General features: G+C 40.1%; 3 protein-coding genes across 3 annotated transcripts in view; 2 read left to right on the forward strand and 1 right to left on the reverse strand.

The window, feature by feature from the left end:
- DIP-epsilon (Dpr-interacting protein epsilon) overlaps positions 1-20,857 on the forward strand; it is a 58,656-nt gene that overhangs the window by 10,035 nt on the left and 27,764 nt on the right. The window lies entirely within an intron of this gene.
- On the reverse strand, positions 8,411-13,740 carry LOC135439393 (CD109 antigen-like). Its single transcript, XM_064698114.1, has 8 exons — positions 13,622-13,740; positions 12,344-13,339; positions 11,767-12,055; positions 11,423-11,702; positions 11,186-11,357; positions 10,895-11,079; positions 9,225-10,825; positions 8,411-8,895 (listed from the first exon to the last, which is right to left on the reverse strand). Exons 1-8 carry the CDS (start codon positions 13,708-13,710, stop codon positions 8,626-8,628), a joined length of 3,882 nt encoding a protein of 1,293 aa, XP_064554184.1. The 5' UTR covers positions 13,711-13,740; the 3' UTR covers positions 8,411-8,625.
- Positions 18,449-19,785, forward strand: LOC135438978 (uncharacterized). Its single transcript, XM_064697549.1, has one exon. The coding sequence runs from the start codon at positions 18,488-18,490 to the stop codon at positions 19,703-19,705; it is 1,218 nt and encodes a 405-aa protein (XP_064553619.1). The 5' UTR covers positions 18,449-18,487; the 3' UTR covers positions 19,706-19,785.

Below are 20,857 nucleotides of genomic sequence, written 5' to 3' on the forward strand. Positions count from 1 at the left end.
ATGCACACCGACTAAATCGTCCCACTAGGCTCGAGTCTTCGCTAAGCCAGCACTCACACTAATACATTCAGACTTAACGAATATAACTCTCTCTCTCTCTCACCATAAACACTGCTCGCACCTTTTATAAGCACATCAGGCAATTGCGTGTATCCTCTGTTGGACAGTCTTACACCACGCAAAATAATTTTTATTTCGCCCCTCTCTCCTCTCTCTTCTCTTCTCTTAACGATTTCAACTCCAATTCGATGAGAATTAATTAATAATTATTAGCGCAGGGTATAAAAGATGGTCATATGATGAAATCTTTAAGCGCGTACACATGCTTTAAGCTTTTGGTTCGTGTTTGTTATGCACTCAAATCAAAAAGAAGTAAATTGTGTGGAGTGCTTGTTCATTTCTAGTAAACAAACCAATTTATAGACAACTATTGCTGCAACTTCCAACTAACATGGTGAACCACTTAAGCGAGAGTCTAGCATTGTTGGCACACATGTACTCACATACATGTATGCAAGTGTGTGTGAGAGTGTGCGTACTCACAGCCACACGAACAAACGCACTCTAATCACACCCACTTGAATTCACTGCCAAGCACATACCCTTTCTTGCACTCATGCATTCACTTCGCTGCACGCGCCGTCAGTGCGCACAATGGCGCACAATGTGCGCGTCACTTTGGTGTAGCTGTGGGTGTGGGTGTGGGTGTGCGTGTGCCACTAAATGACGCTGAGTGCACATTGCCACAATTCTTGGGCAATTGTTGTAGTGGTTGTTGCTGCTGTTGGTGGCATAATTTACATGACAGCAACACTTGGAACGAACCGTTGAATACTTGTAGGGGTACAAAGGCCACCAACTAAAAGGAATCAGGTTTTAGGGGGGAGGGGGGGATGGGGGTTGTGCATGTTTTATGATTAGCGCAATTTAGTGCACTTCAAAATGCTTAACCATGGCGTATACGTAATGCCTAATTAGCGCCAGAGAAAAAGTTTTTATTGCAATAGCTAACCGCAGGTCATACAAAACCTCAAGATAGACAAATAGACAAATAGACAGACAAACAGAGCAACAGACACGACGCCAACTCAATGGCCCAACTTCAAGCTACAAATTTGTTTGGCTTTCGGTTTTTACCAGATACGCACAGACGCCAGCGGCAACAAGCCACAACAACAACAACCAGCTGGGGGAGGGGCGAGGGGAGGTGAGCTGTTCGTGGGATGCAAAGCGCGATAATTGACCTGCAAGCGAGCGAGTGCCAGAGTATCTATGGGTGTGTGTGAGTGCGGTGTGTGTGGGTGTGTGAGTGTCTATGCGTATATGTCTGTTGGCCATGCAACTGTGCAACAACTTTCGCTTTGATAAAGGACCTTGGCGTCAAGTCGAGTCCTTTCGGCGGCAGCGAGGCGTGGCCTCTGCTCCATGGCACCAAAACTAGAAGGAGGCACCCGCATTGCACTTGGCGCACAGCATACTTTTTGGAGCTTTAAAATGCAAGCATATTTAAAACGTGCATGTGTTCCTCAATTCGTTCTCCCTTCGATTTCGAGCACAGTTTTGATATATGAAACAAAGCTTTTCCCTCCGTCCCTATAGAATATTTTGTTTTTTTAGTCCTACATTAATTAACAGGGAAATTGCGTAATAAATATTCAACTCGTTATTCAAGACACGTCTGAAACATTATTCAAATAAAACTACTTTAATTTTGTACAACATTCTAGTCTCATGGCCATTTCGAAACCCGAGGCGAAAGAAAGCACAGACTTGTGGCAAACAAGTATGTACAAAGTTAAGCTCAAGGCATTTTGGCTAAGAGGATATCAGAAACAAAATAACCTGCCAAATGCTTAGTAAAGAAATCTCTGAAAAACAAAGAAAAATGTTGAAACAATAAAGAAAGAAAGCCAAAAAACAACAAACGCAACCCACAGCTCATTCAAGCGCATTAAGCAAAAATAAAGTTCCTTTTTTTTTTTTTTGTAAAAGGAAGAACAACTTTTCTGCTGTTTGTGTGTGTGTGTGTGTGTGTGTTAAATCAAAAGGAAAAGCGAACTAGATAAACCTGCTGGCGCTGGAAAAGGTTCACTAAGCGACTGAAGCAAACGGATTTGTTCTGTGAGTCCGTACAAAATTAGTCAGGCAATTTGCATAAGCAATAAAACAAAGCGCACTTCTGGACAAATACACGAAACGGACACAGACATACTTTTGGGCGTACATAAACGGAAACGTCAAGAAATGGAGCTGTGCGTGATCAGATTTAGATTTTTGAGTGACTTGAGCGCATCGAAGGGTTGTATTTATGTAAATTTATCAATTACTATGAAAAAGTATACTCGAAGCACAGCTCTAGCTACAATCGATAGTTGATATAATTAATGTGTCTAAAATTCACATAATTTAATTCCATCTTTATAGGTTAGCTTTTTGGCTGTTTTTATACCCTGAACCCATTAAAAATGGATAAAACGGGTATAATGTATTTGTGCAAATGTGTGTAACAGGCAGAAGGGAGCATCTCCGAACACATAAAGTATATATATTCTTGATCAGTATTAATAGCTTAGTCGACCTAGCCATGTCCGTCTGTCCGTCCGTTTGTATGAACGCCAGAATCTCAGAACCTATAAGAGCTACAGATTTGGAACGTAGGTCCTCCAATTGCCTGCCCAATACGAGTTTGTTTCCGATAATCGATAACTTGTCCCGTTTGTAAGTAATCGATAAAAATCGAAATCGAAGAGGTTCCGGGGATCTTGTAGTCGGGCACTCCCGACTAGAGCCTCTTGTTCGTATTGTTTCCTGTTAGAATTCTCTTTCGATTAAAATATCGCAATTAATTCCTTTATTTCTTTGCTGGACTCGGCTTGCAAATCTTATATAGTAATCGAAGTAAATAAATGAGTCACAAAAGCGCTGCGAATTACTGTCTCGGGTTTTCTTTAACTTGTAAATATCAAAGCAGTTGAAAAACTTTTATTTATTTTTTTAATACTTTTGCCTTGTTTTTATGGAGCCATTTTATGAGGCGTAAAAATAACATTTAAATGTTAACACGCCATTTAAACGCAAATTTGCGCAACGTTTGCCTACTTTTGGGCGCCGCAAAAAGAGTGAAAAAAAAATTGCGGGAAAACTGTGGTATTCCAACAGGCGCCCAGCATGTGGTTTTTTCCCGGCTGCCAAACGGCAGCTGAGAAGGCGTAAAAGGGCAGGGCAGCAACAAAAAAGTGCCCAAAATTTATTGACGAAAACAAAGTCAAGTGCCGAGAAACCCAAACTCGAGGTTACAGCTGAGATTGCAGCAGCGATTCTGTGGGTACTTTGTCTATGTGGGTACTCCATGTGTTTACGAGCTATGATAAGCTAAGCAAAAGTAGTAGAAGAGGCAGAGGCGGGGTCGGGGGCGGGGGCATCAGCGGCGGCGGCGGCGGCGGCGGCGGCGGCGTTGGCTTCAGCAACATTGGCGGCAACCCGACGAGCGCCATTAAGTATGCTACACGTTGCGCAGTCAGTGCAATGTTGTCGCCGGCGACCACAGAAACAGAGCCAACTATAAATCTATCATGTTTACGCTGAGCTTGACGAGCAAGCTCCCGCAGATTCTCAGATGCCCAGACAGGAAAGATGGCCAAAACCCATACTCCGATGCCCGAAAGCGACTACAACAGTTGAGCACAATTTGTTTATGCAAGTCGAGGCTGTGAGCGAGTAAACGTTGCTTGAATTATGGCTTTGTTTATCCCAAGTCGCACACAAAGAAGAAAAATAAAAATGCCATGCCCCGCAGCCCTAACACACACCCGCACTCAGGGGTACCAAGTTTTCGCCAACGCCAACGAAAAACTTTGCCACACATTGCAACTTGGTGAGTTTCCCTCTGAAGATGGGGCGTGATATGTTATGGCATCATAACAATTGATTTTATTTGCCCTGCTTATTGATATCGTGTGTTATTCCTTTTTCACTAGTATGATCGACCCAAGAGCAAAGAATAGAAAGAAAAAAAAACAGCACGTCTTATCGTAATTGCGACAAACTTGGGTTTTATGAGGGTGACTGACATTCTCCTAAAATAGTTTCCTTAAATGTTATCATATCAATTTTTCAATATATCATATGTCTTAAGACAGATTACGAATAAAATACGAGTTAAGATAAAATATATATATATATCACAGTTTAAATGGAGTTTAAATGCATTTGAAAAAACAGAATTGTGTTCCTCACAATATTCAAATTTTTGTTAGCTAGTGTAATCTTCCTTATTTATTTTGTTCATCTCCAATAAATTTTCATTTGCCGTGTTAACACTTTTATTGGCAGCGTATTTTCATATTATATTCATTTATAAACTTGTTGCACGCTAATATAATGTTGACATAAACCCGCAATCTCTATCGACATTTACCCATCCTTCGCCCAGCCACAAGGAACAAACTTCTTAGGTTATTGATTTCGTAGCCTTTCGCAAATACTTTGACACTTGGAACTGGCACTTTGACAAGCCGCAAAAGTTCATTTGGTATATTTATGAAAATGTTTTTGACACGTTTTTAATAAGGTTGTTCACGTTCTTGTTCCTGTTGTTTATTTTTTATTTTCACCTTTTTGTTGCTGTTGTTGTCGTTGTTGTTGCGGCTTGTTTACCTGAGGTTCGTGCAACATCGTGCAACGCCTGCTTTTGACAATTTGTGTTGTTAATTTAATTAAATGCGGCGTTCATGGGCGTTACGATTGGCGCTCCACAGAGGCCACTTGTCGGTGTGGCAGCCAGCTTGTGCTTTCGGAGCTTCGCAAAAAGTTTATAAACTCCCAAACGTAGCCAAATGAGCAGCAATCAGCGGGTTTGAGGTACAAACGTGTCAAGAACAACGAAAGCGACTGGCTTGTTAATTAAGAAGAAAGCTCTGCTTAAAATATACTTATTTTTATGAAATATTTACATTTATTGGGACAAGTAAAAAGCTGCAACCCGTATACAAAACTTTCAGCTGTAGCTCAAACTAAGAACTAATATCAATAAATTACTTCGAATGAGAAAGTAAAAGACCCCCGTTTTATCGACAGCTTTAATTGCTTGTCTCAATCATTTTCCTGCCTGAACTGAAAATACCAAATTGAGGTTGATGCTCAGTAATTTTCAATTAAATCGGGCAAGTGGCAATGCTTTGATTTCGTATATGCATCAATCCAAAAATCGTTGCAGAGACTTTTAGCAGAGTTACAGAGACAGACACTGTACCCAAATGACCTGAAAAGCCAATCAATATAAATAAACTTTGAACTTTGCGTTTGCTAAAATGAAAACAAAAAAAAAAAACTGTTAGCCTGGCACACAACAATAACAAACAACAAAAAAATGTCTGCCAAATAAACTCGAAGGCAAACCAAACTGCGAATGGCATAAAAATAAAATCAAATAAACCGAAAGAAAAGTTCAAATAAAATGTGATTATACGAATAGTATGTAGTAGGTTATGTTTGTGCCGCGTGCTGTGTCTGCATGTCCAGCGCACAAAAACGTGCCCAGATACAAAAGTAAACTAGCGTTGAAATCTCAGACTGTTGGTTGCATTCAAGCTTCAACTACCACAGCAGCAGCAGCAGCAACAACAACAACAACAACAACAACAATGGACAATGTGAAAAGTAGAAAAATTCATTTTCACTGGCAAAAAAACGCATATGAACAGGAAAAAATAGCGATAACTCAAATTGAATGCCAATAAAGTAACATATGCGGCCCTCCAACTAACTCACAAGCATTCACACACACACACACACTGCGTATACGTAATAGTAACTAGCAAGGCGTTGGCTGAAGGACACGCCATGGGCAACGTGAGGCGCCCCTCCGGAAGTTGGCAACGCAGCGCAGAAAAACAAAAAAAAAAACAAAAAATTGAGGAAAACTGAATCCAAACGCTGAGAGCAAAACTAACGAGCTTCGTTGTATTTAGCACAGGCATCTCCAATGGCCCCAAAAGTAATGCCAATCTAAAATAATACAATGTGTACCATGTGTTAGCCCTGAGGGGCAAGACGTGCGCGACGGCGAAGCATAGATGGGCGCCGTATATGGCGATAACGAAGTGCCACGAAACAAATGTATAACCCAGAAAAAAAGAAAAAAAAATAATAATAATAAAATAAAAAAAAAAACACATACACAATCACTGTCAGTGGGTCGTACTTTTCTTCTTTTTTTTTTTTGTGAGGAGGCGGCATCAGCTTAGCAGATGGGGTCTGTCAACAACGTTTCGTTGACAACTATTGACACTAACATGATATTACTTATGCATAAAGCCGTAAAGCATGGGCATGCAGCATGAGTGATGATGTGATGAGCGAGGTCTGTTTTTGATGTTTCCACATAGATCGTAAAATACCGACGGCAGTCATGCTTTCAAAATAATTCATTACTATACATTTTTAAAAGAAACTTAACTTGATTTTTATACCCTGAACCCACTGAAAATGGGTAAAAATGGCTAAAACGGGTATAATGTATTTGTGCAAATGTATGTAACAGACAGCAGGAAGCAGCTCCGACGCCATAAGTTACATATATTCTGGATCAGCATCAATAGCCGAGTCGCTCTAAACGTATCCGTCCGTCTGTCTGTCTATCCGTATGTATAAACGCAAGGATCTCAGAACCTATAAGAGCTAGAGACTTGAACGTAGTTCCTCCTATTGCCAGTGCAGTACGAATTTGTCTTCAATAACTAATAGCTTGCCTCTTTCCCAAGCAATCGATAGAAATTGATTTCGCAATCCTGTTTTTCGAGCATAGAATATAAATTGAAGTGTACCAAAAAAATCTGAATAAATTCGAATTTTCGCAGATAAAACTTAATTATTCCTAACCTTAATCTTTGGCTTATTTTACAACAATTAATATAACCTATTTCGGTATTGCAATAGTTGACAGTTGAAAACCTTCTACCTTGCCACATGTTGAATTTGCTTTTATTTATTTTCTCTTTTACAACATTTTAAAGAATATATCTGAAATGTTTATTCCCATTTCTATCCATAAATGAGTCTATTTCATACATCATCGCCTCGAACCCATCTCGGCACTCAGCCCCACTCAGAACAGACATAGAAAAATACTCATAAACATGTTCATGCCGTTGGCTTTACTTTATATTTGGCTTTTGTTATTTTTGCATACGTTATGTATATTTTTGCACAATTTTTCATTTTGTATTTTTTAAAGAAATTGAATATGTTGCTGGACAACTAAAAAAGCAAAAGACTCAACGGCAGCAGCCGCCCTGCCCCCTGATGCCCTGCCCCGGAGGCTGAGAGTTTGGCTTTATATTAGCACTTGGACATTTTTGGCATTATCATAAGCTTCGCATATCGAAGTGCGATGTATATTTGAGCTTTGGCTGCTCGTCTCAGCGTTCATTGTTCCCTTAGCTGTTGGCAGGTCAATTTTCCAGAATATTTTGTCGAAAATTCTATTACATATTTGCAATTCAGCTTAGACAGCACTTTTCGCTCACCTGAAGGCAATTTAAAATGTGTATTTTCTGCATATTTTTGTGCAAATTTGTTACATCAAATATTTTTTTGTTTATTTTTTGTGGTCAAGCATGGCTGTCCGAAACACTCGTCAAATATGTTATGCTATTTTAGATGTTCAAAAGATAGAAGAGAGCAGTTTGTTGATAATGTTGCTCTCAATTGTAGTTACAATTTCTTGAAAGAGTTTGGCATTGTATATTTATATCCGGAGTAAAAAATATTTTATCATTTTTTGAGAATTTAATTCATTTTATTTTTCGCCACCCAACCAAATCTTTCCTCAACCCCGTTACAATATTGTATATGTATTCCTTTTATAAATGTTCAGATTGGCTCAGAAGTTGCTTTCTACTTCAATCAATTTACATGTTTCATAATCTATTGAATTTAATTCATCTGATTTCTTAGTAACATATTCAAGCAATGCATTTGACATTTTCTTTTTGGCTTGGAGCTCGTCAGGTTTTATTTTGAAATTGCATACCTCCTGCTTTATTTGGCACTCGTCATAAACTCACGTTTAACCCCAGTTTCTTTGTATTTGATTGTTTTCAATGTTTTATTTTGCATAATTTAAGGCAGGCAACACTTTTAATTTCTTTTTATTATTTTTTATATTTATTGAGGCATGCGGCACATACAAACGCCTCTGTCCACAAACATCTCCCACTCCCATCTGCCTGTTCATTAATATGCAATAATGTTTAAGTAAGGAGTCTGGTGAACTTACATGTGTGCAGAGTGCAGACTCCATTCTATTTAAGTACCACGCACACAACGCCAAAATGTGAGACAGAAATCAGGGCTTTGGTTTAGCTTTCGCTTCGGGGCGTAAACAAATACGCGACTGCCACGCGTCAGTCATTAAATCAGGAATCCTGGAACGCACTCAACCCCATCGCAGCTTTTGAACTTTACAAGCAGCTGCCGCAACGTGCGTTTTCGGTTTCTCTGAGAAGATTCGCAGCCGCCGGAGTGGGCGGCACACAAACAACTCCAGCTCCTGCTTCGGGCACCGGTGTGGGCCAAAGTTTTGTCAGCTAACTCGGTAACGTTGCTAATGAGAAGGCAACCTAATTAATTTAAAATCCTCGTTCGTTTATTATTACTATTATTATTATTATTATTATTAGCGAGATTGGAAAATACAGCAGTACGAGAAAAATTGTAGGGGAGCACTTCACGCTTTTCCCACAAATTGATATCGTACGCAGTCAGCCGCCCGCTCTGCAGATTTTCTATCTTGTGGTCAAGCCTAGCAAGCATTGAAAAGCAAATTACTTTTCCAACTGCGAGTTTCGTCAGAATCACAAAAAGTTTAGTATTCTTATCCAATGGGATGAATTGCTATAAAATTATTAAACATTTATCATTAACTTGATTATGTATGAGTATAAGTATAAGTTTGGGTTTCTTATAAAAATTGGGCAGTTTCTTCACCTTCCAATATGGAATTATACAAAATATGAATTAAATATTCACCATAATTGTGGACACGCAAACATGTTTGAATATCTAACACATGACAATTTAAAGTTTATACAATTTATACAAATTAAATTGAATCATTAATCTTGGCATAGTTAATCGATCTTAGTTTGGCTAATCTTGTTATATTACTCCACTTTATGTTATGCTTATTTCAAGTTTTTCTTAGCTTAAAAAGTTGAACTTACAAATTCGTTGGAGGACATGTTTCGAGTTAAATGTTCTTCGTCCATCTCATAGCCTGAGGGTAGCTGCAGCTCCAAATTACTGCCCACATAGTCTTGACGCTCCCGACTGAAGCGCTGCGCACAAAATCGCATTTTCATCAGTTCTTCTCTAGTAATACGCACAGACAGATAATAACGCAAAGCTTTTGGTTTTTGCACCTCCCGATTGTCCAGCTTATAGTCATATGTGCAGCGTACAAATACTTGTCCTACACCTAGTGCTTTAAAGCTAATGTTTCGGCTTTGTGTCTTGAGCGGCATTAGGTTCTCCTGCCATTGATTTTTGTCATGGATGTTGATCTTAAGTTTTTTATTTGGGTCTTCCCAAATCAGTACTTTTAAGTTTGGTGTCTCTATTGGCTGTGTCTGAACATAATCGTAGAGGGCCTGCTCAGCCACAGAGCACTCATAGCAGTTTTCGTATATGACATTTTGGAAGAGTTGAGCCACCAGCCAGTTGAAGATATCAGACTGTTGTTCTCTACGGTTACGACGCACTGACTCTGATAATATACGCCCAGCTGTTTCTAGTTCACGTCTGTGTTGTATCCAGTTGTCACTTGCCTCAGTTTTCGGCCTTATCCATTCAGTTGTGTCAAGTCCGCGCTTGGCCAGCATATAGTAGTCTGGTTCGGCTATCATTTGCGCGTTAACCCAGTCTTGGGCAATTTGGAGATTTAGCAAACTATTCGAAAATTGCAAAACCTTAAGTATCTCAATGTTCAGCTCTAATGGTTTGATATTTCGCCGACCTGGCGTTATGCAGGACTCCTCAAAATATCCCGCTTCTCCTTTACGACGAAGCAGAAATTTCTCAGATTGCATCAACAAACGAGTTTCAAAAGATATTGACGAGCTCTGCAGCAAATACAACAACTGCACGGCATATGCAGTTAACCAGGTTGAGCTGCAATCAGGCTCGATTCCAAAATTGTAACGATATCCTCCATCACGTCTGCGTAGACGCATCAACGACTGAAAACCATTCGTCAGCTGATCCTCCAAAAACTCCCTATAGCTTTGAGACACGTTTTTGTCATCAAAAAAATATTTCCACAAATAATAGATAGACATCATTTTGCTGATCAATTGTTCGCCATTATCCAACGGATCGAAGAAGTTCAGGGTGTGCGGCATTGCAGCAACGTATTGACTACTCACAAAACACTTGATGCCTTCCTCTGTTGGCTTGTGCGGAAATTCCAGTGTGCCTTCCGCTCTTGGTGTGCGTAACGTCAGTTTATGATAGGCCATTACCTGGCCTGACAACAGTTGAGGATCCTTTAGTACTTTGATCTTACGAACTATGCTATCCGTTCCAACATCAGACATCGCTTCAATAGTCACATTTAATGTGCCGGGCTGAAGGGCGCGCAGATTGAACTTCACTACTCCAGTCTTATAACTCGATATAGCCACTTCTTGCTTTGCCCCTTCAGGCATAGGCTTTCCATCGTTGTCAAGCACCTGATACTGTTTGTCATCTTGCATAGCTTGAAAGCTTACTTTTAGTTTCTCCTCATAATTATTATAGCAGTGCAGAACTAATTGCAGCACTTCATCTGATCGAAAAGAGAAAGAAAAGAATATTATAAAACTTAGATTAATTGCTATATTTAAATGCTACTCACCGACTTGTATGCTATAGGGCACACTTAAAGACATGAAGAGGGGCTTTTTGCTCTTTATATTTATATACGGTTTGGGCTTTAGCAGGGTTAGTCCTACATTAGAATCCACAGCAAATGCGCTCAGCCTCCAATAAGTCATGTCATCGGGAACACGCAACTTCCAAGTTGTCAAGTTACGTATTTTACTAAAATGATAAAATTAATATCATAATTCACTACCAAAAACATTGAATTGTTGTTAAGTCAGTCGGGTTGTCTCAAGATCTGACTATTCCCGCATTTTACTTTTACCTCTGTGTGCTGTTGAATATCCACACATCGTTATATTCTTCTCTGACTATTGGTATTTCGCAACATATATAATCTTCCATATGCCTATTATCGAAGTCTACCAGTTCGTTCCGCATAGTTATTTTTCCACGAGAAAGTCGATCTCTTAGATTTTGTCGCGAAGTCTTGGAATCTAAAACATTATATTTAATTGGTATTGTGAATAAAAAAAATCAACAAAGCCTCATGTAAATTTGCCTTTTGTCATTTCTAAAACGCTGGCTGCATTGGTCAAAAAAATTAAGCCCGACATCTGGACCGCATGATTTTCGGTGTGTATCATATCAGATGCCGACGCTTGTATAAAGGCTTTTATAGTATCAAAATAGTTATCTGAGAAATCATTAAACAAGTTCCCTCCGAGTTTAAGAACTCGGGTATCCACAGCAGCAAGTCCCACATAGGAATTCGGTGCTGACTTTATGCGCAAAGTTATCTCATCGCCAGGCGAGACTTCAGTAGGTGCTTCGATGACAACCTAAAAAAAACATAATTGACCAAATTCCAACATCTCTCTTCGTTTTTTATTTTGCTGTTCTTACATGTTCGTGGTCAGGTCGAGCCGGTGTAATAGTTGTCCGAGCCATAACTAAAACATTTGAATTGGAATCCACGCTGTACAGAATAACATGCACAAGCGGCCACATTTTCGTAGTCAATTGTATCAAGATCTCAAATTCGTTAGTCGATTGATCCGGATAGACTGATTCCGATCCCAATATGAGACCGTTAAACATGACCACACAAATGGCATTTGTGAGCGTACGGTTAAGCTGAAACATGATCTTCTCCGGATTTTTTAATGGTGTACCGAACTTCTCTATTTGTACTCTAAATGTTGAGATTTGTCAGTTGTAAAATAAATAATTAATTTCTATTAATAACCTGTATCCTGTATGCATTAAAAATGTATTTAAATGGTTATGATGGAGTTTTTGAAAAGGGTTAGCCTACCCTTTGTATATTTCGGACAATGGCTATGGTTGAGATTTTGTTTATGTATTTGTGAAAAAATAATGTGGAATGTTTATTGTGAGAGCTCGGAAGCGGATAAAAGCTAGCTCCTAGTCGAACAGTTCCGACTAGAGGACTCTTATTTAGATTCTTTTTCATACTTACAAATTTACACGCTTTTTGGCACGGGTCTCGGGCACAAGTTTAATGGGCGGTGATTCTTTTGATTTTGGGTCCCACACAGTTACCCTCGTGGTGGCAAAAACTCTTCTATGGGTGTATTTCTCAGAAACATTTGCGGTTAGTGTGAGCTGAAGCGGTATATAAAAAAGTTTCTTTGCATGGAACTGCGATAGCTTAACATTGACCGTAGCCTTGCCATTTTGAAGTTCACTTTCTAGCGTAACGGTCTGCGGAGTGTGTTCCACCTCGCCTTCAGTGTAGCTTTCAAATTGAAGAGTTAGGTTGCCCTCGATGGGACCACCAGAAATATATTGTGCCCATACAGCTACGTCGAACTTTTGGTCTGTTATGTTAACGTTGGCTGGCGCACTCAAATTTAATTCAAAATACGGTAATTCATAATTATTAACTTGTATATGGGTGCATTCCTCATTGGAACGAACTCCATTCTGAGCGCAGATGCGCCAGCGGCCAAGATTTGGTCGTAGGCTCAGACGTAGCTCCGACTGAAATACGCCTTGTACGACCGTCAAACTGTTGTACACTTTAACATGAATCCCTTTGGCGTCCTCAATCCATATCGCCGCCTTGGACCGTGGCTTCACTGGCTTCATTGTCTCATTGTGGAAGAAGACACGAAACTGCAGCAATTGTCCTGGTCGGTAAAGCAACTTAGGCGTTTGTATTTTAATGAAGTCTTTAAAGTTACGCCATGTCAATTGCGTCGAGTTCTCAACCTGAAATCCTCGTAGGGTCTTTATCTTCAGCCAATAAAGTCCTTCCTCCAATTCGGGAATATCAAATGTATACTTGCTGGACGGAAAGTTACCAGTCGTTAGCATTTGCATGCTCACATTGATGCTGGGGCCGGATAGCACAACCTCGAAAATGGTACGGAATCTGTAATTGAACGTGCTCACAACAACTCCATAGGGACGACCCGAATAGATGTTAGCAGGTGCTGACAAAATATAGTTACTATCGCCACAACGATGATAAAATACATTAGTTCCTATATTGTTATTCTAAGAAATATATTTATTATTGGAATTCGTTATGCACGTGAGGAGATTTGCAATAATTTGTTTTCTCTTTCTGGGGCAGACATTTGAATTATTGAATGTTATGCTTTTCGCTATTTTTTTTACATCTTACAGGTATAATTCGACTTACGAATATTTATATTAAAAGCAAATAAATCTTAGGATCGGGCTCCTTTAGTTATTTAACAAACGATAATTATTTTGTTTTCCGACTTACCCTGTGGAACTAATTAGCTCCTGTGGTGATCCCACCCCCAATCGCAGCAGAAAGAGCAGCAGCAATTTATGAACTAAACAATCGCTCATGGCTCAGACAAAACTGATCGCTGCTGTGGCATATGAGTTCTTATAATTATATTGCTTTGACATGTGTTTCACTTCATCTACAGCCATTAAATTGCCCATTAGCCGGGTAATGCAATTTGGATCTGGTTGTAATTCAATCGGATGCACCAGATAAAGTGCATAATTGGGCCGCCTTCATGGTTCTTGGACAATCTCAACTTTGCTATGTGACTTCAGCTTCTGGACTTGTTGTGTGGCCGTATTTTGTTTTGTTTGCTTGCTTGTTGTTTGGAGCCATCGTCCACATCAAAGTAGTCGATGGTTAGTCGTTGTCATTGTTGTTGTCGTCGTTGTCGTTGTTGTCTCCTAGTTAATAAAGCAGCACTTAGGGCTTGATGGAAGCAGGAGACGCTTCCACTGCCATTGCCATTGCCACTGGCAGAGCGGTTACTTAAGTTCTGAGATGAGCTCAATGTGTGCCACAGTGTGCGTCTGTGTGTCTGCGTGTCTGTGTGTCCTGGCTGTGATGCAGTTATGCGCATTTCCGCTCGAGTGGCTTCTATTCCTGACTTGCTTTGCTTACATTAAAGTGCACATACACATGCGTTTGTTCGTTACTGTGTCTGAGTGTGTGTGTGTGTGTAAATATTTGCGAGGGCTGTTTTAGCATTTCGAAGCAATATATTAAAGAATAAACAACAAATATTATGATTCCCGTGACATAGACTTGAAAACAATGTTTCTATTCCCTTGTCAAAATTCTTCGAACATTTATCTAAGAGGTTTCAGTTATATTTAACAACTTGCCAAGTTGTTGTCAAATTTAACTTAGTCATAAATTACTCAGAGATCTTAAATTATGTTTTCTTTTTTAAGAGAACTATTTATGTTCTATTCTTCATATATGCTAGGTCACATGTTATTCTGTAACTGTTCAATCGGCCCACCTGTATTTACAATTGCCTGGACAGTAGCAAAAACAACAACAAGAAGAGCCACACAAACACGCACACACTGTTGCCATGTCACTCACTCATTCAGTCAAACTGTCAATGCTAGTTTCAATCTTTGTATTTTGCGCTTTCGCCTGCAATTGGCAGCCGAGGCAGCATTACATTTGCTTGATTGAACTTGTGCCCCACCTCTCTAGGCCCCATTGCCCACCATTCTCCCCTCTGTTTTCCGGCAAGTTCTGCTGTTCACGTGTGGAATTGTGCATTGCTATTTTTGGGTGCTATGCTGACAGCAGCCGAAAAGCTTGGCAGCCGCTTGGACTTGGCCGAAGACCAGAAACCAGTGGCAAAGCCAGTGAGTTACCTCAGTAGACGAGATATGTTGTTAAATGCATAAGCAGGCAACCCTGACCCACATTCGAGGCCGAGTCCAAGCAGAAACATAGACGGCCATAAACAGCCCGATGCATTTTTATAGCATACTTTATGGCGCATACAATTTAAAGTGCACTTTTCATCAGCACAAGGCGAACAGCCGAAGCGGCATAAAACGAAAAGTAAACTTGGAGAATATATATCTAGTTTTTTGTATGTTTATTCGCCGCTTCTCAACTCATCGCTTAATCCGCCAACTAGAAACAACGACACAGAGCACCGAACGCGAGTCAAGACCAAGACTAACTTTCCATACTCTAGCCAATATTAGTTTACACAACTTTTACTCGCTATTTGTGAGCCATGTTACTTTACTTGAATGCACATAATTGAGACGTGGTTCTTGTTAGTTAAGTTACGATAATAATAACATCTTTCAGCATATCTCTTAGCTCTAAATATCTTTTAAGGCGTCTATCTCAATAAGAGTCTGGTTTAAAGTGTGTATGTCTTCGGTGCCGAACTGATTTTTGGTCTTTTGCTTTTGGCTCTTGCGATTTTCAGTTGCATTTATATGGCCCATACATCTCAATTTGTGCTGCTTGCGAATTGGGTTACAGTTTGGTGTCTGGGCCCGAGCAATAGACTGTGACAGCCTTAAAGAGTGGAAGGGTTAGAGACGCGGGCGGTGCAAAGTTTGCTTAGCTGAAATTTTAGTGACTGTCGCTGGTTTGTGTTGTTCTTTCAAAGCATATCAATTAAGTTGGCATTGGCTTCCGTCTGTAACCGGAGAGTCAGCTTATCATTTGCATGGAAATTACCCTAACCACACACAGAGAGGCGACTCAATCCCATCCAGCGACCAACTTTATAACTTTAAACAAAATCACAGCGTGGGAAAACAATGTGAAACGCATAAAAACTGAAATGTTTCACCAAAGAGTTCAACAATTTTTTCCTTTCCTTTCCTTTTATTTTTTTTGCTTTCCTTCGTTGAAAAAACAAAAGTTTTGCTCTTTTAAATTCATTTAAACGCTTTTAGCGCTTTTCACGCCAGCCAACCAGGATGTCTCCTGCTCGTCTGGAGCTTTATGGATGGCCCAGAGTCGGCATCGTCGCCCCCTTGCCTCCTGATTGCCAGCCATAGAGATACAAAGTTTTGTTTCGGTTTTGTAAAAAATGTCGGGCTTCGCTAGCTGGTGATGAAAAAAAATGGCAAAGTTTTGCGACTCACAAAGTGAAACTATCAGAATAATACGAGTGTGCAAAATCAGGCTAACTAAAGTTAAAAATATCCTCTACAAAGTGGGAAATGGCACTCGGAATGCACATTATTTGATTATCTATTGGCGCTAATCAATCCTTATAGCTTAGACTCGCTTCGTGTATTTTTGATACTAACTTATTGCTGTTACCAAGCTGAAAGCCGGGTGTGAATTGATATTTAGATCCATATTTCTTTAAATCATCATCAAATTCTTACAAGCCTCATATAAGAGAAATTGCTGAAAATTGACTTGATAAAAGTAAAAGATAAAAGTAATAATTAATTTAATTCATTCTAAATTATCAATTAAATACTTTTATTTTTAGTTAAAGGAAGCCTATTAAACAATTTACGAATTGTCCATCAGACGCTGTTCACATTTTGAACAGCATTTGCCCTTTCTCTTGGTTTTGGCCCCGGACATAGAACTAGAGTTGAACAGTTTGCCTTTGTTGTCGACCAAACTCGGTCTTTAAATCCCCGGCAGCCCATTCATCCGCATGCGTAGCGCATGCCAATTGTGCAATTGTTGGAAAATTTCTTTTGCTAAAAACTTGTACGTTGTGACTTTTTGTAGCTTTTATTTGTTATTTTGCTGGACGTTTCTCACTTTTTACACTTGCCACAACGCCCGTAAGCTTTGTTTGTTGCGGCCTGGCCTGGCAGCCAGCCGGAGCGGCTGTGGCCATTGTGGGCCACTGTGGGATGCTGTCTTAATAGGTGTTGGCAATCATGAAGTTGCTTGCGGCAGCAGGACGCGAATCGGGCCAACAACTGGCTAAAGACAGAGGCGAACTTTTCCGAATGTGTGTGTGCGTGTGTGTGTGTGTGTACTTAGCCATTAGTCGCTTTGATCAAATATTTAAAGCTAATGAACAAGATGGGCACATTGCCAACTTGCAATAAACGAAAGAACCAAATGAAAATAAACGAAGAAGAAGAAGAAAGACAACTGCACCTAAACTTGTTTGGCATTTCCAATGATTTAAAGCCAGTAAAGGTATTCGAAAAAGCCTTTCATCAGCTAGCCAGCCCAGAGGAGTTCAATCAACCTGACAAATTTCAATCAGGCTGCGGTAAAAACGGGCTCACAGCACTTGGCTAGAACGAGTCCAGGTTCAACCAGGTACAAACCGAGTCACGCCATGGCACAATTAGGATGCCGTTGAAGTTTTGTCAATGAATGAAAAGCGTCTGCAACTTTTATTTAACTTGCGAGTGGGCCCCACACACAGCCCGGACCCACAGAGCAACTGTGCTTGGTCAACAATTGCCGTCTAGAACGTGCACTCACGTAGCGAGCCACACAAACACACACACACACACTCACAGAGCGAGGGGCAGAGCAAAGGTAAATGGGTAAACCAACGTCTAGTGGGTCGTTGGTTTTAGCTATTTACAGCAGTTAACATTCGAGTCCTTGCTAAGTCCTGATGGTTTCGACTTTTTAATGCAGCTTGCAACTGTTTAGATGCAGCAACTTAAAGCTGCCTCCTTCTCGAATCACCATTAAATGCTTTAATTTGCATTGCATTCAATTAATTTTATATTAATTCAGAATCACAATTTTTATATATTTTTCTTAAATATTGAGTATTGATCAGTTGATTAAAATTGTAGAGATTGAAATTTGTAAGTGCTTAACTTTTAACCCAAGTGTCTACTCTTAATCTTACCAATTGTATTTGTGTTCTTCATATGCTACTCTTCAATTAAAGTCATAAGCTTGTCTTGTTGAGTTAGAGTATTCAAGTTTTACTTGTCTATGCAAACTTTTAGTTCGAGCACTTTTGATGTGCACAATTGCCTGGTTAAAATTATTGTGTGGCTTTACTTAAATTGGCTTTGGGTTGTGGTTTAGTCGCGTGCCAAAGTTAACTGCGGCTGCGGCATGGCCAACCACAGCATTTCGCTCAGTGCAGTCGCTTTAACAGTCGCCGCCTTAATGATAAGGCTGTTCATTCAGTACATTCAGCAGACGACGCTGCCGCTGCCGGCTGGCGTTATCGCCGAACCGACTGACCTAAGCACTGAGCCCCAACAGTAACGCCTCCGACACCGCCGCCTGCTCGTGCGCTCTGCTAATCGGATAACTATAACAACGTTGTTTACATTGCGAGTGCGACTGCAATGAGACTGACCCACGATGAGCCGCAGCAGCTGCCCCTTCAGTTAGTTGGCAAACCAAAGTGTTGATGAGAAGATGTTCAATTTGTCGCTGCTCTTCTGGTGTCTATTGCTGTTGCTGGTGGCTGAGGCTCCGGCTGGGGAAGCCACACTATCTCCGCTCAATGCGAAAGACTATCAGCTGGACTTTTTGCGTGCCTTGGCCGACCAAGCAGAGCAGCGCGCCGAGCTGAGCCTAAACGATTATCTGCAACAATTGGAGCGCAATGCCAGCTATGGCAACTACACTGAACAGCTGGCCGCCGCTCGCGTCTCCCACAAGCTGCAGTCCAAGGTGCTGCTCATCAAGCAGCTATTGGACGCGGAGCAGCATACCCAGCTTGACTTGGAGCACACCTGTGTGCTGCGCAATCTAGTCTTCCTGAGCCGCCTCAAGCAGCAGTTGCGCGCTACTAGAGATGCCAGCGCCCAGGAGATACGTCAACTGCGCGTGCATCACCTCTGTCAGCAGTTCGAGCGTCCTGTCGCCGGTCAGCGTCGGGAGCGGCTGATCAATGAGCACACTTTGGGCGCAGCCCTGGAACAGCTGAATGTCACGCATAGCACAACAAATACAACCAGCCTGGATCTTACGCATTTTGGTCAACAGCTGTACGAGCGTGTGAAGCTATCGGGCGCCGAGATCATAGACAACTATGTGTTTATACTGCGCGGCCTTCTGCAGGATATTCTCGATGCTGAGCACGCGGATCTGGCTGAAAATATAACGCAGCTGGAGCGATCGCTCCAGCAGCTGGACAAAATGCTGGCCATACCGGACTTCTTTGACAAACGGCAGAGTGTCTATGCCTTCCTGGAGCGTCATCTTAACTTAGACTACGAGCAGCCGGGCCAGACCCTTAACACCGAGCAGCACCTGACCGAACAGCTGCTGGAGCAGCTGAAGGCCAAGGGCTTGGATCTGTTTGTCATCTTTCTGTTTAGCAACTTTGAATTCCTGGAGCAGGTGCATGAGCATTGGTCGCAGCTGCTGCCACAAACGCCCAGTTTGCTGTACGACGACACGAGCAGGCAACTCTATGACATACAGCAGCACTACGAAACCTTTAAACTGGATACAGAGAGCTCGGCCAAGTATGAGACATACACAGCGGCGTTAAAACGCCTGCACGAGCGCACAGTGGAACAGGGACAGCAAAATCATCACATATTCGAGATGGTCAACAATGCGGCGCAGAATGTGGGCAGCGTAACGTTCAATATGATCAAGGCCAAGTGCAAGGAATTGCTTTAAGGATTAAGAAATTACAAAATAAATAAACACCCATATTATTACAAGCAATAAAATATATTATTTTTAGCTATCTACTAAAACTTTTTGTTGTTATCAAATAACATTGTATTCGTACCCTTCGTTTTTCAGTTGCCCGATTAACAGTGTTACGGAGACTCATCTATATAACTATACACAATAATCTCAAAAAATATATCATCTTACCCCGAGAACCGATTCAAAAGCAGTTCCAGTCATTATTCATTAAGCTTGAAGAGTTGTTATGGGTGTGAGATCGAATATAAGCCTGCCTAAATCCGATTCTAATATTCGCAATAAATGAATCAATGCTATATTATGTTAATATTTAAAATATATAAGGTATATAAATGAATTTTGGTTCATAGTAGTTTGAATACTGAGTATGAATCAATTCTTTATTATCTAAATATTTAAAATATATAAGGTATATAAATGAATTTAGGTTCACAGTAGTTTGAATACTGCCTAAAGCCGATTCTAATATTCGCAATAAATGAATCAATTCTATATTATCTTAATATTTAAAATATATAAGGTATATAAATAAATTTTGGTTCACAGTAGTTTGAATACTGAGTATGAATCAATTCTATATTATCTAAAAATTTAAAATGTATAAGATTTATAAATGAATTTAGGTTCACAGTAGTTTGAATAATGCCTAAAGCCGATTCTAATATTCGCAATAAATGAATCAATTCTATATTATCTTAATATTTAAAATGTATAAGGTATATAAATGAATATAGGTTCACAGTATTTTGAATACTGTCTAAAGCCGATTCTAATATTCGCAATAAATGAATCAATTCTATATTATCTTAATATTTAAAATATATAAGGTACATCAATGAATTTTGGTTCACAGTGGTTTGAATACTGAGTATGAATCAATTCTATATTATCTTAATATTTAAAATATATAAGGTATATAAATGAATTTTGGTTCACAGTAGTTTGAATACTGAGTATTTTTAAATCGTATAAACCTAGTTCGAGCCAGAGTCAGAAGCACTTGTGCGATGTCAAAAAAATGGGCCAAAGTCAAGCTTAAGTAGCGATGCACTTGAGCGATGTCAAAAAAATGTCCCACAGCTTAATTATATTTTATTTTGCAATGTTGTTGCTGCT

Source organism: Drosophila montana, unplaced genomic scaffold (assembly GCF_035044405.1).
Source record: "Drosophila montana isolate Dmon_TW-CO22-7 unplaced genomic scaffold, ASM3504440v1 contig_402_1, whole genome shotgun sequence".
NCBI classification, from domain to species: domain Eukaryota; kingdom Metazoa; phylum Arthropoda; class Insecta; order Diptera; family Drosophilidae; genus Drosophila; species Drosophila montana.